The 21,003-nt window shown below is 41.3% G+C and overlaps 1 protein-coding gene across 1 annotated transcript in view; it reads right to left on the bottom strand.

Moving 5' to 3' along the window:
• LOC141013701 (ecto-NOX disulfide-thiol exchanger 2-like) overlaps positions 1 to 21,003 on the bottom strand; it is a 168,853-nt gene that overhangs the window by 41,871 nt on the left and 105,979 nt on the right. The window contains exons 4-6 of the mRNA XM_073487525.1: positions 15,435 to 15,590; positions 4,648 to 4,854; positions 1,505 to 1,738 (exon numbers count right to left, since the gene is read on the bottom strand). Of these exons, the coding sequence (XP_073343626.1) occupies positions 1,505 to 1,738; positions 4,648 to 4,854; positions 15,435 to 15,590 (597 nt within the window). The remainder of the gene's footprint in view (positions 1 to 1,504; positions 1,739 to 4,647; positions 4,855 to 15,434; positions 15,591 to 21,003) is intronic.

Genomic DNA, 21,003 nt, shown 5'->3' with positions numbered 1-21,003 from the left:
ACCAGATAATAAGATACTATTTTCCTGCGAGGCATGCTCCGAGAAACTTGTGAACAGCTTTAAGAAAAAGACACTTTAAATCTGTGAAACATCTCAGTACAGTGAATTATGCTGCCTTTTAGCAAAAAATTATTTTCTTTTCTCCAATTTTCTTCCACTGACTTCTCTAATTAATTTTGTTCTGCCATGCTTTCATTTCTTTCATCAAACAGATTTCAAAATGTGTGAATCGACAATGAAATCAAAGTTGGTCTGATCACCAGGAAAGGTTTAGGAGAAAATTGACCTTTTTCTCCTCAAATCTGACAGATAGATGAGAATGATGTTCATTAAGTGGTCAATTAGCAGATAATGATAATTAGCTATATGAATTAAAAGGTAGGGTGTCTACGTACCAAATAATTACCAGCACTCCACATGTAGTGCATCTCTTGTGCTATTTTAAGGGCGAGTGCCTTCCCAGCTGTAACATTGCAGTAAAGGCGGAAGGGTAAGGACAGAAAAATGTCACTGGGGATCAACAAGGGATCTCCAGCCACAGATGTTTGATTGCATTAAGAATCCACAAGGCTCAACAAGATATTCTCACATCCCAGAGGCCCCTTCAGCCCACCCTCTCTGTATATGCGCTCTGAATACTGATGGGAACTATACTCAACCACAGAGAGCATTTAAACATTTTAAATTACAGCACAAATCCTCGCAGTCAAGAAAAATGATTAACGAGTGTCAAGTCACTTTGAATTGCCGGTAACAAGCAAAAGTATAAAACACTTAAATGAGAAAAAGGCTGCGGAGACGAAAGAACACTTGATGAAATGTCAAGTGTGTTTAGATTACATTCACTGCTGGCCCTAAAATAATCAGTCACAATCAACTTAAACATATTTTCATCCCTGAATGTTCTGTACCAGGTGATATTATCAACTGCTAAATGTTTATCTAAATTACAGTAACATTGATCTGACGCTCGGTTCTGAGACCGTTCCGTTAGTAGTTTTCTAATCAAAAATAAAAACAACCTCAACTTATATCAATTCAAGACTTAAGTTAACAACTTCTGCTTAGTCTCGCCCACTTCCAGTTTAATCTCTGCCCACAGATGTAAAACATGTGTTGGTTGAATAGATACAGCTATAGAAAACTGTGTACTAGCTCATCCCTAGTTATTACAGTGATATGAGTGCGTGAACCAAATTTCATGGCAATCCATTCACTGGCTGTCTAAAAATGTCGTTCAAAACCGCATATGTGAACCTCATTGTGCGTCAAAGGATTACCAAAATTTATTGGGCTTCATCTGCTGAGCGCCACAGACATCTGCGGCCTACCAGCTTTTATGGCAATGCTTCCAATAATGGTGAAAGAAATTGAAACTCACTGTTCATTGGAGCACTTACTTCAAACAGTTAGAGCTTTTCCATGTTTGCACCCTCAGTTGACCACAGTCACATGCTCACAAGTGCACTCAGTCTGTGGACACGCTTCATGTTTGTCTACTAACCTTTGATCTTGTCTCCCAGCTCGCTACACTCGTGCTCTGAGTAGTGAACGATGGGAGGAGGGGAGGGCAGCCGCAGGCGATCCTCCTCCATCTTGCGCCGGTGCCTCTCCTCTCTGGCCAACATGCGCTGCCGACACTCCCACTCGTAGAGGTCGTCTCGGGCCTGGGCGAAGTCCACGTGGAGGCGGCCTGAGTCTTTTTTGTCCGTGCTGGAACCTACACGAACACGGTAACCTGTGGACAAGAAGGAGAGGTTTGACAGGAGATGAGACCAATTAAGGAAAAAAAAGGTGAGGTCTTGGAGAACATGGAGGATAGCTGAGACGTTTTATTGATTGGATGAGAGTGCGAGCAGGGCGAAATATCAATTTCTATCAACATCTTCTCTGAAGTACAGTAGACAGAATAACAAGCACAGATAGGCAGACCAAAGGGTGCCTTCACACACACACACAACTGTCTGACACGGTTGAATTGATCAACTTGTTCCCATTTGCCTCCAAATCAAAGAACAACCTGATCCACACATCCTCTTTGTTCTGTGTCCTGTTGTTGCAGCTACACACTCCAGGTGAATAGACAGACAAAAGCTGAGCAAGTCACTTGAGCTTTTTACTCCGTATGTACAAGAGTGTGAGACACTAATTACAGTGATAGCCCTGGCTCACCCTGCTGCCTCCTACATGACACTCAAAGCTCATTTCACTGCCTGTGTGTGGGTGTGAAGAGCAATCACACTCGTCCTGTTAATTGATTGGTCTGAGTGATCTGTGAGAGGCTGGGGTGTTTACAGTACAGTGGGCAGTCAGAAAAACAGATAACAAGCTGGGCAAACGCCCCGGCCGGCCTGCCCTCCGAATACATATGAACACACACACACGCTCTCATCAGAGGAAACGGGAGATAAAGTTGAATGTCAGAAGTAGTGTGAGTTTTGGGTAGTTCCTCGAGTCGGCTCTCCCTGCTTCAGGCTCTCCATTTGCTTCAATATTTAATAAAGGGAGACCTCAGTGTGCCGAGGCTGCTGTAATGTGTATCTGGGCGTGTGTGTGCATGTGTGTGTGTTTTGGGAGAAGAGGCCACAGTGCTCTGAAAGAACTATTTATGAGAAAGCTACACAGGTCTGTCATCTGGCTAATATATGGACTTATAGCTCCTTTCTGACTGTAGGGAAGAGGGAGATGAAATCACACACACACACACACACACACACACACACACACACACACACACACACACACACACACACACACACACACACATTAAATAATGCAGAAGGTATTATTGCAGTGGCTGGTGTTTTAAATGAGCTTTGTGACGAGGGAATATATGGCCAGCAATTCACCAAGAAAGATTTAAGGCATCTGTGCAGGAGAAGCTGCTGGATGGAGATAAAATAAAATAAAAAAACGTAAGCTGGTGTCACAGAACGAATGGAGAGACTTCTTCTGGAGCAGCAGCTACCGTACAGCAGCAGACTGAATTATTTTAAATGTGAGCAAATTCATTTGTCTGGTGCTGCGACCCTGTAAGCAGGTGATAGTTAGTCAAGAGGCACAAAGCTAGAAATTGTCAGACTACTTGGCTGTCTAGTAAAGACACTGATTTTGACTGCATGTAGATGGGATACGATAAAATAAGGTAAAATAAGATAAGAAGGGTCAAACATTAGCTGTGGTTACATGGACAATATTTGTGCAATCTGATTGAATCATTCTGATAACATATTCCATCTGTTTACATGGATTAATGCATGGATTAACATGCATTAATCAGAATATAACTTTTTTGACATGCCCAGAGCTGTTCTGCCTGCAGTGAAGCATCTAATCTGCCGGAAATAAAACAGCAGTTTTTTTTCAAACGTTATCGAGAACGTTATACTTTGCCTGTTAATGTAAGTTTCAAGATGGACTCACATCGTGTCCTGGGAACAATGTCTTGCATCATTTGCATTATGAACAACTAGTTTTTTCGAGCATTTCAACAATTGTTCAACAGTCTGTAAATCTCTCGAGATTTATAACAAAAAAGTTGGATCGGCAAAAGACCATTTCTGTTTAATTACCGCCATGTTTGTGTCTCTCCTGGAAGCGACGTCACCTGATTACTCACACAAGAGGCGAATGGATGCAGAGGGAATTTATTCCAAACAGAGAGAGAAGATCAGCGGTTATATTAGCCGCTTATATTAGGCACCCCTCTCAATCTGATTAAAAATGTTTGTGTCTAAACTTACCCAAACTGCGACCTTTTGACAACATATAACAGTCCACAGGTCGTAACATGGCATAATACCTGAACTGTTTGTCAGCAAGCTTTATTTTGAAAATCTAACTGGACGTAGCATATAAAGTTTAACTGCTAACCTCAGCGCAGAGCCCTTCACATCCAACACTGACACTAAAAGAGTAGGTCGAGCGTCATAGTTTGAAGCTTAAGGTCAAGTATTTTTATCTGTATTTGATGAGTGTGGAGTGAGAACAGATGTACAAAACCCAATACACATGATGAATGCAAACTTAAAAAAAAAAAAAAGTCTATTATTTTGTCCTGTTTTGTCGTCCAGAGCTTGTTGTTCCTTCAAATATATATCGAGTGATGTTCACTTCCAAACAATCTATGTGGAGAGCAGCAAACTTTCCATCTACCTGTACATCTGTGCCTCGATCTATTTATCCATCTGCCAAATGGTCCCGAGTGAACGTGTGATGCTGGAGAATTGTAGTGCTGAGCGATAGATATCATCCCTTTCATTTCCATCAGAGTAAAGGTTAACAGCTCATCATTCTTCCTCCACCTGAGGTGAAGGATTGCCGGGGTGCCGGGAGAGGGCCGGGTGCACTGATAGCAGTGGCCTGACAATGCAAGCCATCTCTAGAGATTCAATATTATCCAGGCAAGTTAGAAAGAAAGCTGTTATCCTCTGACCTTTAAGCCCAATGTAAACCAATACATGCGTAAAAACAAGGTTCTGGGGTTGTTGGGGATTTTATTGCACAGCAGTGAGGATTTGGCAGAAAACCAACAATATATGTCAAAGATGGTTTATCAGATGTAAAACATTTCTATTAAGAGAGACAGGATTGATTTTTTCACAAAAGTACTGGTAGAAACTGGGGAATAAGAGTTTTTTAGCTTACCAGAGAGGAGGAGAGCCTTGTCCACGGTGAACTCCTCAGCAAACCGGATGTGACAGAAGTTTTTCTTGCTCTTTCTGATGGCGGCGATATCCCCACACTGTCCAAAGACCTCCACGATGAGCTGCTCAGTGGCATTCTCGGGAAGACCCCCGACAAATACCGTCTTGCACCCCGGGGGGCGTTCCCTCATGGCTGGAGGCGGAAGGTCTGTCAAACATGCAGCAGAAAAAAGAAAAGAGACAAATTATTATTATTATTATTTCAAAGGAAGGCACACATTTAGTTGCAACCTTAGACTGCATAAACTGAGCTCCAGGGAATCCAACATAGACATTCATATTACAGTTGGTTGATTGGTCTTTGATCACTGATTGTGTTAGTAAGATCAAATGCTAATTGAGGGATAACTGGTACTCAGCGTGCTTGCTTGTAAGCGTGAGGGGTGGATGTGTCTGGTTTCATCACCAGCAACAGTTTCAGGTTCTGCTATAACATATATTTTGCAATAACGTCATGACTGTGAGTTACATGAGAGTTACATGTATTACCTACTGTTTTTTTTTTACGCCTACTTCGATCAACACAAACGTGGACTGTGAACAAAGCGCCCCAGTTTCCCAGTTGTTGTCTGCAAGAACCAACAAAAAAGCTAACCATTTTACTCTGGACTGCTTTCTCAGCGAGGGCCAGCAAAGATTTGCTTCAAAGCTCAGGCTCAAGGATGGTGGCACAGGAGTTAGTAATATTGCCTCATAGCAACAAGGTTCTGGGTTCAAATCTCGGCTGGGACAGGGCCTTTCACTGTGAAATTTGCATGTCCTACCCGTGCTTGTGTGGGTTTTCTCTGGGCGCTCTGGCATCTGGTTTTTATAGGTCACTGACCTTGACCAAGGCACTGGCTAAGACCTGGAGTCGGTCTCAGGGACAGAGGCTGCCCACTGCTCCTCCGGGATGGTTAAATGCGGACAGAGAGAAGTTTCCCTATCGTATGAGTGTATGTGATAAATAAAGATTTGTCTTCTTCCTGCCGAGTTCAAACTTGGAACCTGTAAGTTTTTAAGTAAGCTTATTCCTATTTCAAGCCAATAAACACAAAGACTTTTTAAAATCTTTTTAAAAATATGTTCCCTTACATTGACAATAGCATGAAAAGAGGTAGAATCATATTTGAGTGGAGTATCCCTTTTATTTTTGTAATACTGGGATATAAAACCATCACTGCGAAAAACAAAACAAAAAAAAAAAAATATTTATAAGTAATATACATTTTAGGTCATGTTGCCCACCCATAGTACAGTATATGCCCAGTCTACACTGCGGAGACAAGAAAGATACCACAAATTTATACAAACTAGATCCAGAATCCCTGACAGAACATACTAAATAATAATTTAATAATCAATCTTGCCTTCTTTCCTGCTCTTCTGAGACAAGGTAATGAGCCCTGTATTTAATAGGGGTGAACAATCTGAGCGTCTGTAGTTTGTGGCATGTTTTTTTGTTTTGCTTTTCATTAATTGATTCAGGGACAATCTCGGTCCACTTGGTTCTGTCAAAACAATCAACAGAGAGAAGAGGCAGCACCCTGTAACGCAGGATTCAAAGTCAAAAATCCGTTAAAATAGGGAAAAAAATGGTTGCTGCCTCAGTACTGTAGGTCATGTAGGTAAAAAAAACATTTCAACTTAATTCATCTCTTTCTCTTCAACTGACATTTCTTCTTTCAATTGTGGCACTTTGACACTTCAAACACTTTCAGGATTCACGTCAGCACTTCCACTTTTCAGACACAATTTACTGCTTTCAGGGCTCACAGTCAAACTGAAATTTCAACTACTTCAGTGTCTCGACCAGCAAAATGTTGCTTTTCCGGTTCAGTATAAACTGGAATATAGAGTGCAAAAGCCTTGCAAAAAACATTTTTAATATGAGGACGTAACAACAGAGGGTATCATAAACATGTCTCCTCTCTCCCTCAGCCAGTCGGACACTTGTGTTCGTGATATGACAGCATAACACGGCTTTCAAATGTGTGAAACTGAGTGCTTGAAAAGTTTAAGCCACATCATACAAAAGAACATCGGATGCTATAAAAAATGTAACAGGAGAGATTCAGAATGACAAATACAAATGGCCTCTACTGTGTCTGCCTCTGAAAGTGTTTCCTCTTGGCATCTGATGTACATTTAGTTCCACATCTTTTCACACATTATGTATGCTTTGAGGCAGAGAACTGGCTGTTTGAAACAAAACAGAACGGTACTTAAAGGTTACACAAGAACGTTAAGTCAAGTTGATTTATTTCATTTATATTATCATCACAAATCACACATTTACCTAAAGGGGTTTTACAGTCTGTTTACTCAGGAAGAGCGACAGAGGACGGACCTCTTTCGAGTGACAGGCATGCTGTATATGTCGCTTGTGGAAAAGAGACCATTGTAGAAAAATTACAATGTGGACAATCAAGATGGGAGACCTGCATTCTCAGAGCGGAGAGCATGAAATGGGAAATAAAGCTGAAGGTGATCAGACAGGAATGGATGGCCATGCCCATTTGATGAGATGAAACAACAGCGGTAAGAACTGATGGAAAGCTATAACATGGAACAATATGCTTGAATCATTTCTATATCGGAGATAATCACGTCGCGCCATCCCTAGCATGAAGATCAAATCCTTCCGGCCTGAGAGAGGTTGATCCCTTCATGTCGAGGGTCCAAAACTAACTGAACGGACTGAACTAATATAAATGTTGATATAATCTCAGAAAGATCAGGCTTGCCAAGGATGATATGAGTGACTGGTTAAGTCTGTACAGAGGAAACTTGGAAATTGATGGATGCTAAACCACCTGTGCTTTGATGTTAGCACTGTTATTTAGGAAAGAAAATATGCAATAGAGCTGAAGTCAAGTTTGGTGTTAACATGGTTGGTTTCTGTTTTTTGATTGAACATTTAATGGTGCACTATGTAGTTTTGGAAAACCAAAACTGTCCAATGATTGGGTTACCCATCAGTACATTTTACTACAAACTTACATCTCTTGGTTCATTTGAATAGATCGGTGTGTGACGTCTACAACATACATCTTTATTCTGGACAAGAATAGGATAGTCTTTCTACCCTCAGTCGCTAGTTTGCACTCGCTAAACATAACTCCAGTCTCGTGCAACAGTCCTGCATTAAATCACACCTCCATGAAGGTCGTTATATTCATTTTTTGTTGAAACTGTTTTAGGGAGGTGTTGATTAAACTTCACTCATTTGGAGGTGCCGTTTGTGTTGCTGATGAATTGGATTGATTTTTACTGAGAGGTGTTTCTAAGATGAAGTGTGCCTTCATTGAAATAAATGTGATGGACTAAATATTATTAATAAACACCTGTCAGGATAACAAAATACAATTCAACAGCAGCAAAATGTGCAACCTCCAAAAGTACTTTAAAGTCAACACATCTCAGACAAAATAAACTTTAGAAACCTAAAGGAAGCTGATAACGCATCAGCACTTCGCACAGCCGAATTTAGCATGTTCACCCGGGTCTTACGTTTTGATCCAAGAGGTGAAAAAAACTTGGGTCTACTGCAGAGTCAATCCTCCCGGGTGTAAATGTAGAGTTTAAACACTCCCATTGCACACAAAAGCCCAATCTGAGCAGGTTTAAGTGGGATTTTTGACCAGTGGAAAAGGGGTATAAATACAAAGAATTCAAATGGATTTTGAGAAAAGTTTTAGTTTAAGACTTGAACAGCCTGTATAACCTGTTACAGTCTGATAAAGTGAACTCAACTACAGCTACTAAAGAATATGGCTGAAAATGTCTCTTATGTAAATGTTCGAATAAATTGTGCCCATATGTTCTGGAGCAGCTGTCATAAAAGTATAGTGACATTTGCTGACTGACGCACGGAATAAATTGGACCCAGCAGTTATGTGAAAAGTATCTCAGGCAGAGCTGAAATGTAGGACTCATTCATGTACACTTAGAGAACTGAAATCACTTTCCCATGGCTATAAATCAGACGACTTTCCATCAATCATCTCCTAAATGAGAAAAAATACAGTGTATTTTTCATTCAGTGCTCAAAAGGTTGGACATGAAATTTTAAATTATGGGCCCGAGAGGAGCTATTATCCAGTCCTGTGGCTTTAGTGCTGGAGAGCCTGTAGCAAAGTTATGGTAAAACACATCAAAGGTACTTTATGGCTTTGTCCTCCTCATGTCACAGCTTGCTCTGGCACATGGCCCAAATGCCTTCATCCCCTGACCTTGGCCATGATGATGGCATTAAAACTGGAGCACGCACATACTCACGGCTGCTCTCTCACTGGCATACTCAAAGCCAGGAAAAACGCACACAGACACACGCGTGCACACACACTAGCTCGAGGACAAAGGAAGGTGATAGCTTCCCCTGCCTTTACTTTGCAGTCAGCTAAAACATGCTGCGGTTCATTGCTCGATTCAGCATTAAATTACAATTTCTGACAAGTTTGGCTGATGAGTGAGGAGGACAATATAAAAGGACAACAAGGCAACAATCTGACATTTAGCTGACATCCTTTCTTCGTAAAAGCCTGCCGTTAGAAATCAACATTTTTTTTGTCCAGACACTGTAGAGATGTGACTGCATTACCAAATGTTTGGCTTTGAAAGGAGGATGAAATCCATACTGAGGACTTTTTAGAAATGTAGGCACGTAGACAGGAGGGTTCTGAAGGGCATCTTTGGTCTTCTACTTGAGGGTAATTACAGACAGACAAGCTTGACACCGATGAAAAAGTGTTTGAAAAAAGAAGAGCCGGAGGAAGTGATGACCATTAAAGACACTCACAGAGTAATTCACTGAAGCAGCAAATGAAATGTAGGTCTTGAGCATTAAAGGGCTGTGAGACGAAAATGGGTTTGCGTCCGTGTGTATGCGAGTCATGGAATATGAGAAAGAGACAGAAGAAACAAAGTTTAATCACTTCAAGGTTTTCTGTGATGAGAGAAGAAGTCCAAACCTGGCATGGAAATAAAAACTGGGGCTCCTGATGGAACTGCTTATTGACAGATTGTGCCGTTTCCAATTTCACATTAATTAACAGTCATTACTGTCAAGATAAATCAATTAGTGTGCATTAATGCAGTCAAACTGTTTATGACTCATCAAGAGGCTAAACAAAAGATCATATTGATGTCATTATTAGTTAAGTTAAGTCATTCATCAGGTATTATAGCGATACAATGAGATACGATGTCTTGCTGACACGATAAGCAATTTGAGGATGTCACTTTAGGCTCAAGGACTTAATTCTGGGTGTTACGCTACGAGCTAAACTGTGATGGTAAGATATTAAGCGGAGGTAAAATGAAAGGTTCAAAAACACTACAAGTGGCCCCATCCAAGCTTATTATATTGGAACAGCAAAGAGGAATCTGGAGAATTTTGCTAAATTTAACATTTTCAGATCAATTTGGATTTTCAGAAATATGTAGAAACTGTTTAAAAGGACGGGAAAATGCCATAATCTGAAACAAGAAAAAAAAAAGCATGAAAAAAAAAAATAGTGGAAGTCAAAAAATGTGGAGAAAGTTATGATGCAGATATGAAGGAAATCCGAGCGACAGTTGGTGAGTTTCAGTGCGGTTCAGTTAAAGGTCAGTGAGGAGGAAGCTGCGTGTAATGTCCGAGGTGGAGTAGCTGGGGGTCCTGCTTCCTGTGATAGGCGCCATATGTAACCTGCTGCCCTCTATCCCCATCACGCACACACTATCGCCTGCCGGACACATAACAAGTACCTTAGGAAATGGAGCACTGACTCACAAACATCCTCTAACTTTGGACACAGCAACATTCAAGTGAAAAAAACACACCGTGGAAGGCAACATTACTGTCCATATTTCCTATTTTTGTTCCCTCACACACATAGTCTAGACAAACACCCTATGATGCTCCTTTTTAAAATAAAAAAAATTAAAGGAAAGATGCCTGTCAGCTTCTACTGTGACCCTGTGTTGTCCCCTGTGGTGGAGCTTTATCCTGCTGTGAGCCCCTCAGAAGAACCCCAGATGCTTCAATTACAGCACAAACCCTACAAGTGAGCCAAAAAATCTGCTCACTGGCTCTGTTCGGTTCTGATGTCTTGCCATCAGTACAAAAAAAAAAGAAAAGAAAAGATAGCTGCATTAAATTCCAACCTGACATGCTTTTATTTAGATGGCATTTTGCCTTTTTTCTCTTTAGAAAATGTCTGCTACTGCATGAGAAATGTCTTCTTATTGCTTTCAAAGGACAGTTTGACACCCTCTTGGTCTATTGTGGAAGGCAACAGTGGCATCTTTCAAAAGGGGAAAAAAAAGTGCTACTCTTTCATGTTGGGAGTAAATTGGCTTCCTCTGAAGACTAACTTTCCGACCCACTCTCGTTTCGGCGCACTTCTTGCCTTAAAGGTGACATAAAAGGAAGGAAATGAATAGAAGGAGACAAATGGTATGAGGGAAAAGGTGAGTGAAAATGAAATTGTGGCAGCAAATATCCTGAAGATGTGTGGAGACACTGTGGTGGGGAAAAGAAGGAGGAAAGGATTGAACTGTGGGCTTTCGTTCAAGCAGTTTAATGGGCGCCCAACATTATATCTTAACACACCACTGGCTGGATGCTTTTATCCAAAGTGCTTTACAAGAAGCATGAGTGCTTAAATTTTGTGTGTGAGTGGCCCAAAGGAAATGGAGTCCTTAACCTTAGCAGTGCCATCTGTACCCAGTGAGCTGCATCTGAATCCCTGCTCATGATTTACTTTTTTTAAATCTCTCTTAAGCATTCTGGCTGTTTCTTTTATGTCTTATCGTATATACAATAAAAAAGACTCGGACGGTGAAGTAAAGGCCTGAATTCAAGAATCTGAAGAATTTAAGGGCACAGATACCTCCGAGTCTGTGCGTGCATGACGAGACAAAAATGAAAGAAAATGCGAAAGTGCTCACGCTGGGAAAGAAAGCAACGTAAGGTCATACGGTGAGTGTTTATGACAGGTTCCTGTGTTTTAACATTGAGCAGGTAACAGCACGGCTCCTCATTCAGCCTCAGGATTAGAATGAACTATGCATAAGGTGCATCGCTTTTCATCCGTCTCTAATCACCTAGCTCTAGTAAAGGTCTAAAGGTACAAGAGAAGTATTTATTAATTCATTTACAGCGTGTGATACATTTTTCTTTTTGCATTCAACCAGTGACAGAGGGCTTTATCGTACGCGTGAACACTGAACTCAAAACCACACTCGGTATCAAAGGCAGACTCCCACGCTGGTTGCAGTGAGGAGCTCTCACTGGTAGTCTAGGTTGAAATTGATGTGTTCTTCATCTGACGTGTGAAGCTGCCTTGAAAAAGCCCCGAGACAGACCGTTTTTATCTCTAACAGAAGGGATACGGAGTCCTCGCAGTGGGAGTGAACACTAGGATCACGTTTAATTATTTACAGAATATCTAAGTGTGAAGGAAAAGTGCGAGTGCAGACATGCTCACTAGGAAATGTTTTATTTTCAGGTTTTTTTTTTATGTCTCTTCCCTAATATCAACATACATGTAAAATAGGGTTTATGTATGACTGAAATAATATAAAAAATATGCATGTACTTGGAATTTGGCGCCTTTTTTGTTGTATTTTCTGTATTATATACGAGCGCATTGCTTCAAAGAAGAGAGGTTTCATTGGTTTTCCAGACGACAAAGTTCTGACTACTAAAAATGCTAAGATGACATCAACCAAGACAGTGAAAAGACTTCAATTATCCAACAACAATTCCTCCAGCTCGCTAATTAATTACATACGGTTGCCGATAAAGTTGTCGATGCCTCGTCAATCATGTCAAACAGCTCTCAGGTGTGCTAATGTCAGCTGCAGCTGCTGCAAGTGACCTGGCTTTCAGGCTCAAACACAGTACACTGTTCAACTTTTAGATATAAATTGTAATGTCTGACCAGGTGCTTCCTCAGGTAAGACGTGCTGCCCTGGTCACCTTTTGTATTTTACATTCCAAATATTCAAGCAAGTGTTGCCCTGACTCACTGCGACTTGCTGCAGGGGTGACGCCTCGCTCTCTCTCTGTCTTCTACAACTAAATATGCGCTCTCAAGAACAGAACTTTGGCACCGTTTGATTAAACCTGAATTGATATTTGGTAGTGCCAATGTCATTCAGTCTGTACCACGTTTGGTGCCCAACCCTGCTGTGACATGAGAATATCTTTTTATATATATATGAAGTTGTAAGATGTCACATTTCCATATAGATAAACAGACATGCAGTGACACACATTAAACACTATAAATCCCATATTGTCATTATTAATGTCTTTGCAGCATTACCCACAACATCTTCATACAACCAGAGATGGTACAGAGAAATTGTCTTATATTAAAGCACTGGAGGGGCAAAAGTACTGAAATATGAAATCATACATTTGCCCTGCAGCTTGGCATATATTGCAGTGGCATTTTATGGAGCCTATAAGGGGGCCTGGACTTGTTGTCACAGAGGCAACAGCTCCTTTGGGAGCCATTGCAGAACCGCCACTGAATGGAACAGTGGACATAGAAATGGTATTCAGTCCGTACTCCACGCCTCTGTGGCTCAGTTTTATATAATATTGGCCGTTTAACTGTTGTTGACCTGCTATTACGTATGGTCAACACGTGCTGCCGACACTTTCTTGTGGTTCGGGCGTGGAGCCAGCTTGGTTCCCAATAATAAGGGGGAAAAAAATCATTGTATTCCTTCAGAACACAATGGGAACATTAACCCAATTACCATGACTCACCTACAGTGGCACACACAGGTACAGACAGTAGTGCAGCTATAAGTAATAATGTCAATGAAACAATTTACTCTCATGAGAACAGGGACTTTTTGACACTTCATCCTTTCTCTTCATAATCCTTTTTATTAAGGTTGTAGAAGAAAATAGTTTCATTTTTATCATCTTTTTTGCTGTTATATTGTCTTTGTATTATTATTTGTGTATCCTGATTTCAGTCTCTCCTTTTGGTCTTTCATCATTACAATAGCAATCTAAATAACAGTGAAGTGTAATCATTTTTTTTCCCAGGAAGACCAGAGTTCAATTCACCTCTTGCTATGAAACAACTGAGTAATGAGCATATGTAAATCTACTCAGATAGACGTGTGTGTTGGGTCTCCAAGGCACCTTCTGTTCCATTGTCTTTTTCCCTTCATCAGAGAGTTATCTCAGCCCTGCCAGCACGTTTGTTTTGCCTGTTGTGTCGTGTAACCTTGCATATAATCCTGCCCAGAAACTCATTTTGGTCAGAGAAAATTCTATGACCTTGATGTGAACTTTTAGTTTCCACTGCACAGTGAACGAAACTCTCCTGAACCAGCAACATCAGCTAGCGGATGTTATTACTGACATTTTTAACATCTCACTCTCACAGGAAACTGTTCCCACCTGTCTCAAGACAGCCACCATCATCCCTGTACCTAAAAAGTCTGCTGTGTCTAGTCTTAACAACTATCGCCCTGTGGCACTCTCCCCCATCATGATGTTGAAGTGTTTTGAGAAAATGGTCCTCCAGCATATCAAAGAAAACATCCCTGCCAGCCCTGGCCCTCACCAGTATGCTTTCAGAACTAACAGATCCCCAGGATGTCATATCCATTGTGGTGTACGCTGGGTTGGTGGACTGATTGACCTACCAACCCAAAGTGTCTGTATTTGACAAGTTGGGAATGAGACTCAACAATCAACTATCTTACAAATTGGAGCCTTAAGCTTCAAATTATGACGCCCTACCTACCCCTCTAGTGTCAGTTTTGCATATGAAGGGCTCTGCAGTTAAGTTAGCAATGATACGTTAAATGCACCGTCTTTCAAAATAAGAAAAAAATTGCAGACAATGCTCACATATTATGACAGATAATGACTTATTACTAACGCGTTGGGAGTGAGAATGGGCTGTTAAAGTGGCCCAGTTGCGACAAGCCCCATTCATTTTAGATCTCGATGCACAAAACACCCATATATATTTGTGTCAAGGTATGTGAGTGCAAAAGAGAGTGTGTTTTTTTTTTACATATGCATATGTAACGGACATAACCTGACAGAGACCCTTTGACCTGGAACTAGTAGCTGGAAGACTCAGAGGTGACCAGGTAATTAAATGTATTTGACCCCTTAAACACGAGGCGGGAGGAGAGGAGATGCAGTACAAGATAGAGAGAGAGAGAGAGAGAGAAAAAAAAAGAGAGCGAGGGAGCACCATGTATGTATATAGTACAGTAGAGCAAGCAGGCGAAGAGAGATTAAGAGAAGATACGGCGATAAGCATAAGCTGAGCTAAGGAAGAGGACACAGTCTATCACCTCTTTGGCCTGGCATATTGTAGACAGCAGCACTGCGTTATGTGTTCACAGAGGTCAATCCTCCAATTATACATTCACAAAAAAAATCACACAAGTGCACGCCCACATGCATACACACACCTTCTTTAATTCCTCCCTCCCTTCCTTCCTTCCTTCCTGATCAAACGTGAATGCAAATCAGCTACGCTCTGCTGGGTAGCGGTACGAAGAGGTATTAAAGGTGACATTAGGGAGGAATTTCTTTGTTGTCACGCAATATCTGGAACGTATCCACAGCCCAAATGTGAGAAAGACGACAGAGATAAGTCATAGATAATGCACACGGCTGCAACGATAAATAAAACATGCATGCTGAAGATGGGTCAGCTTGCAGCTTATATCTGTTGCAACAGCAGCGATAACTACTATGACACTTACTGGGGTTGGGAGGAAACAGCGTGCAGCTCTTGCAGTGGATGATCTCCTTGACAACTGGTACATCTTGGGAGACGGGCGGGGGAGCCAGGCCCAGGCCGGGCATCATGGGATTTATGGGGGCAATGCCAGTCATCAGCCCGAGACCGGGGTCAAAGTCTGGAGTCAGGAGAGAAATATGGATGAGAATACATAGCAAGTAACGCGGCAGCTGCTCTGAAAAGCAGCGGTGACACATTAAGGAATTAGCTCCCGTTTCCTAACTGGTTATCAGTCACGGCTAACCTTTGCTGTGGCATCATTTGAGCACACGCTGGCTGTTTCATGTTCCATTTTACATTGTGTACTTCCTCCAGGAACACAGAGCAACACTTCTGTCAACAGTGGTGACACACAAGCAGTTTATAAATAACTGAATATGTCAGCCGCTCATGAATAAATCATCTGATGAAAAACATGAATATTTAAACTATTTTTACTTAGTCTCTTGTCTTTTTGCTCATTCTGTCTCTCTCTCTCTGCTGGTGAGTTTCCTTTCTGGAATCTCTCTCTGTCACACACAACACTCTCATCAGCTATAACATGCTATCTTTCTTGCTCTCTATCTCCCCCTCTCTTCCTCTTTATTCTTTGAATGATGACCTGTGACATCACAAAGAAATTTTAGAAATCAGACGCTGTAGTTGCAGGTACTGATTTAGACTGCACCTGGGCACGCACACAAACACACACACGCATTCATATTCTCTCTCTAAGGCTTTTTTTGAAATGGAAATACATTGCCCTCTCCCATGAGTCTCCACTGCACCTGCAGGAGACAGCGGCAGAGAAAGGAGGCCATTGTGTTCATGTGTCGTGTGTAATGAAATGCTGTGCATGCCAAGTCTCCATCCCCATGAGTGACAGAAACTTGACTGAGACAAAACTGAAATGAAAGCACAACAAAACACTGATGCAATGCTCACTCGAGAGCACTAGTTCGGAGTTTTTTTTGTGTCCTGGAGGAGTCGACAGAGGAAGAGTAATCTAGTTTGATGAGCTATTATGCAGTCGAGTAGTGGGAGGCATGGAAAAAGTTATCAGTGACACGATGCGGCCGAACTAAACACCATAAAGATGAAGAGCCGTGATACTACGGAGGTTCGCCCGGCGCTCTCTGTCTCCTGTTGATGACCCTGACATCCGTCTTTAGCCAGGTGACAGAGGGAGAGGAGGCGGGTGATAATGAAAACACTGCCGGGTTGCCAGAGCGATGAATGACTTGTTCTGGTGAGCTGGAGGAGAGGAAGATGGATAACACAGAGGGGGAGAGATAAGTGATGCAGGAGTGAAGCATCAAAAGGGAAACAGAGCCATAAAATCTGATCCAATTATTACTACAGCGCACCAGGATGTGGTGTTTTCCATTAAATCTGTATCTCTGAATCTGCCTGGAGTGGTCACAGATGTCACTAATTGTATTCTTATCTGTATTTGTTGAGACAGAAAAACAATAGCTGTCTGCTGAATAACGGTGCTGTTATGGAAAGTATCTTTTTCACAATATCCAGGCTCGTTATTGTTTCTGGGCTTGATTTTGTTGGGCAGCCTCCTCTAATATTTTAAAATCAGAGTGTTAAATCAGCACAAGGAGGGAACATAAGTAAAAGGTGGATTTTTCAGGAGTCAGTGCTTTCAGCACCAAACATTAACTGTTCTGCACTTTAAGATTATTTATAGCTAGTGGTTTTAATACCAAACTGAAATTAAGAGAAACCAATCAATGCCTTGAAGTTAAGAAAATTCACTGCTATATGGTTGGAAACATTCTGCACTGATAAATTAAAAGAGCAGGGCTTTTTCTGTGCAGGTTGAGGATTAATACACATTACTTTACATTACAGTCTGGAGCACCTGCATAGCAGCTACCCAATAATAAGCTCCTATCCTAAATGTCAAGTCTAAAGGCTCAGAACTCATGTTTTAGGCATAGACTGTACATAACATGGACATAGGCTCAGGGACGTCAGCTATAGTTGAAGCTCAGTGTGGTAGCTCCGGCAGTCGCCATTTTGGCAGTGGAGCATGGGTGGAGCTGATGTAAGCCACATGAAGCCTGGTTGCTGACAGCTAGTGGCTAGCTATCACTCAAAGTGTCAACTTCCTTAATTATGCATAACTTTAAGCTTTATTGAATGTAATTTAAATGAGTGAGTTATAAAAAAATGTACCCCCAGTACAGTTGTCATGAACGTACCAAGCTGTAAACATGTTTACTTCTGCTGTAAAGTTAGACATTTTAACATGGGGTCTTGCGGGGAATGGCTCGCTAGAGGAGCCTGCCTCAAGTGGCCAGTGGTAAGGTTGTCGGCAGGTTTTATGTCCTTTGATGTGAAAATATCAGATTTACTCACAGTCACAGAGAAAGAAAAAAAAGGGTGTTCTGGTTAAAGTTCAGCCTCTTCTGCATGGCAGCTGACATCTCTGTCAGCCAAAGTGGAAAACACGCCAGACGGCAAAAGATGAAGGGTTGCGAGCAGCTGCTTCACAAGTGCTTTAGCCAACTTCTCTAACATTCATCACCAAGCAAGGGTGAAGAAAGGTCATGCATCACACTAGTGAGCCCTCAGAAATACTCAGCATGGCTCCCTCAGATTTTCCATTACCCTTCTCTATTTTAATTAAATTTAGGACAGGTTATTTAGAGAAAAGACCATGTTCTATAAGAGTATGCATCAATGATCCCATGTGAGCCTAAGTGAGTTTCTTTTAGAGATCTAGACTTAAAACCAGGCGCAATCAGGTCTAATAGAAAATGAGATTGTTTTATTATTTGAATGTCTTATTGTATACTTTATTTTAGTTTTTTCTATTTCTTTTCACTGTACGATTTGATGTTTTCAAAGGCAAATAGATTCCTGTTGCACGGCCTCATTTTAGTTCCAATCTGGCTCCTGAGTAAGTGTTAAAAATCAGACCTGTCTGCCTACTCAGATCTGACAACGCCATCACTACTAAGACAAGAAGTCAGTTTTACGTCAGTAACCTGATACTGTTATTACACTTGTTGTTGGTCATTTGCAGTTTGGCAGCAGTAAGAGTTCGCACTGAAGACAAAGACAAAGGAGGAAAAAAAACATATATTCAGCCAAAGCTTGAAGGCACATCCCATCGAATCAAGTGGGAGACGAGTCGGACAGAAAATGGACGTGGATGCAATTGTTACTCTGTACACGCATGACTTTTCACCATCACTGGCAGTACATACTGATGGGGGATACGGCTGACTTCCTGAATGGATATGAACAGTCATCTGAAATTTGACATATGAGCAGCTTTCATAAACTGAGCCTGCAGACCTGCTGGGTAGATGTACGTATCCAGCTGTACGTCGTGTCAAAAAAGATTAGCATTAATGTATTTTTTCTGTCAGTCAAAATGTGATCGTGTTTGTGTTAATGTTCCTGGATTTATGTTCTGCTCTCTGTACAAAGGATTAAATAAGGCTCTGTCTGACCCAGGAAAACATCGAGATCAGACAAAAAAGTCGTCTCCAGGGTTACATTTCAGCCTCACCTGCTTCCAGCACGATGAACTCAGGTCAACACTCTACCTTCAACAGACATGATCTGACTGCTCAGGGCTGAGTTACTCTGTGTGTATGTGTGTATCTGCCTCCTTCTACGCCTGCACATTTCTGTATTGTTAGTTTGTTTATCTGTTTTGCTCCGTTTCCTTTGCCATCGTAATCCTTTCAGGCTCCGATCTGATATTTCTTTACTTTACATGCGCACAAACGCCTCAAGAAATTCATTTTTATGTTCTGTTGTGTTCACAACTTAAACGCTGATTGAGGGCAAATTAAGATCACATTTAGAGTGAGAACTAATCTGATTAGGAGCGTGGATGCTTCACCTCGTATGACACCCTTGTGTGTTATTTGTTTTAGCATATTTTAAAAATATCACATATTCTGTTTAACCCCTTAATCCAATAACAGAATGCCAAAGTTCACCGAAATGTCAAATATGAAAACAAGACTAAAATAAGACTCAGAACATGTTTCATCAGTAAAATTGTATCCAGATTCAATTGGAAGCAGCAGATTGGATTTCCGGGCATATTTTTGTTGGTTCATGTTGTCTTTCTTGTTTGTGAGGATTAGAAGAAGACACAGTGACTCCTTGTTGACATCTCTAGCAGAGCAGCGGTGGCGTTTAACAGAGAGACGAAAGATCCAGCAATATGAACCATCACGCTGAATGTCATGTTTTGCTCCAAGTCCAACCGAATCAAAGGGGGGGGGCTCTTTCTTTTGCACCAACACTTGGCAATCACACTGTCAAATCATACAATCAAAATCCACAATAGAAGACAAATAAATACAATTTCTTCCTCCACTCACAGCCATCTCAGTTGAATGTAACAGACTGGAGAGACTGCATTAGAAAGCTTGACTCTTTTTTTTTGTTCTTTCTCAATGTCCCACTCTCTTGAGGAGCTTTTACACTGAGTGATTTTGGGCTATCTTACTTCAAAGTTGACAATTGTGAAAGAAAAATGGGAAAACTTTAGTCATCGATCAAAAACGGTGGACATACTATAAGAGAACTCTACCGATAGCTGATTTAAACTGCATTGTAGAAATCTAACAATATGTTGCCATGGTGATGTCTTATCGTTTACAAAGTACAGAATAAAATATAGTGAATGAACTTATTCTGTGTTTATCTTTATATTTAATTATTCTGGTAATACATGTATAAAATGTAGCTTTCTCTTAATATTCTATTGCAAACTTGAATGAATATGAATATTAAATTCCTGCCATAACGCAAAGTCACATTTTTTCCTTGTGTGAGGGAGAAATGAGACAATGGTAAATTCCTTTGTGGTAGACGGCAAAAGAGTTCAAATAACAAATAAAAAAGTTGATGGGATGAGCAGTAGTGTTTGTGTAATCCTGCTGACAAATGAACAGACGTAGGTGAAGACACAACTTCCTTTGTGGAGGTAAAAATGATCAGATGCTTAGGCCCAGCTGGGAGTCAATTTAGGCTTGGCAGGGCGCTAGTCTTGCAATACACTAGCCTAATTTCTTATATTTTGTTCTTAGACAGCAATGACATTTACCTTTACCGCTGCTCGTATTCTCTGCCAGTTTTCTCACCTACTGTAATTTTACCCTCCTGCTCTCATCCACTTATATGATATCCAGTTTGCTGTCTACCATGTGCCTGAATCCACGTGCATGCAGCATGAAGGCTTTTGCAACTGAAATTACAAGAACGAGAATTTCAAGACCAAAACTCACCATGTGACTGCTGCAGGGAGTCATCAAACCACTCTAACCCTATCCCTGAGCATGAAGTCCACTTTACAGCAACAGTCCTGTTTTTTTTACAAACGTCCATCTACACACATACACCCCATTTAAGAGTATGTGCGTGTGCAGGAAGCGGCAGCAGCAGCAGCAGCAGCAGAGACCTGCGTGATGAGATAATATGTGCTGTCTCCTCTTCCAGGGGAGCTGATCCGGCCCTCTCGTCACTATGGCAACGATGGCGCTTCGGTCCGGAAGCCACGTTTTATG

Source organism: Pagrus major, chromosome 18 (genome assembly GCF_040436345.1).
Source record: "Pagrus major chromosome 18, Pma_NU_1.0".
Classification (NCBI taxonomy): domain Eukaryota; kingdom Metazoa; phylum Chordata; class Actinopteri; order Spariformes; family Sparidae; genus Pagrus; species Pagrus major.
The sequence above is the reverse complement of the archived record's forward strand: the minus strand, read 5'-3'. Positions and strand labels throughout refer to the sequence as shown.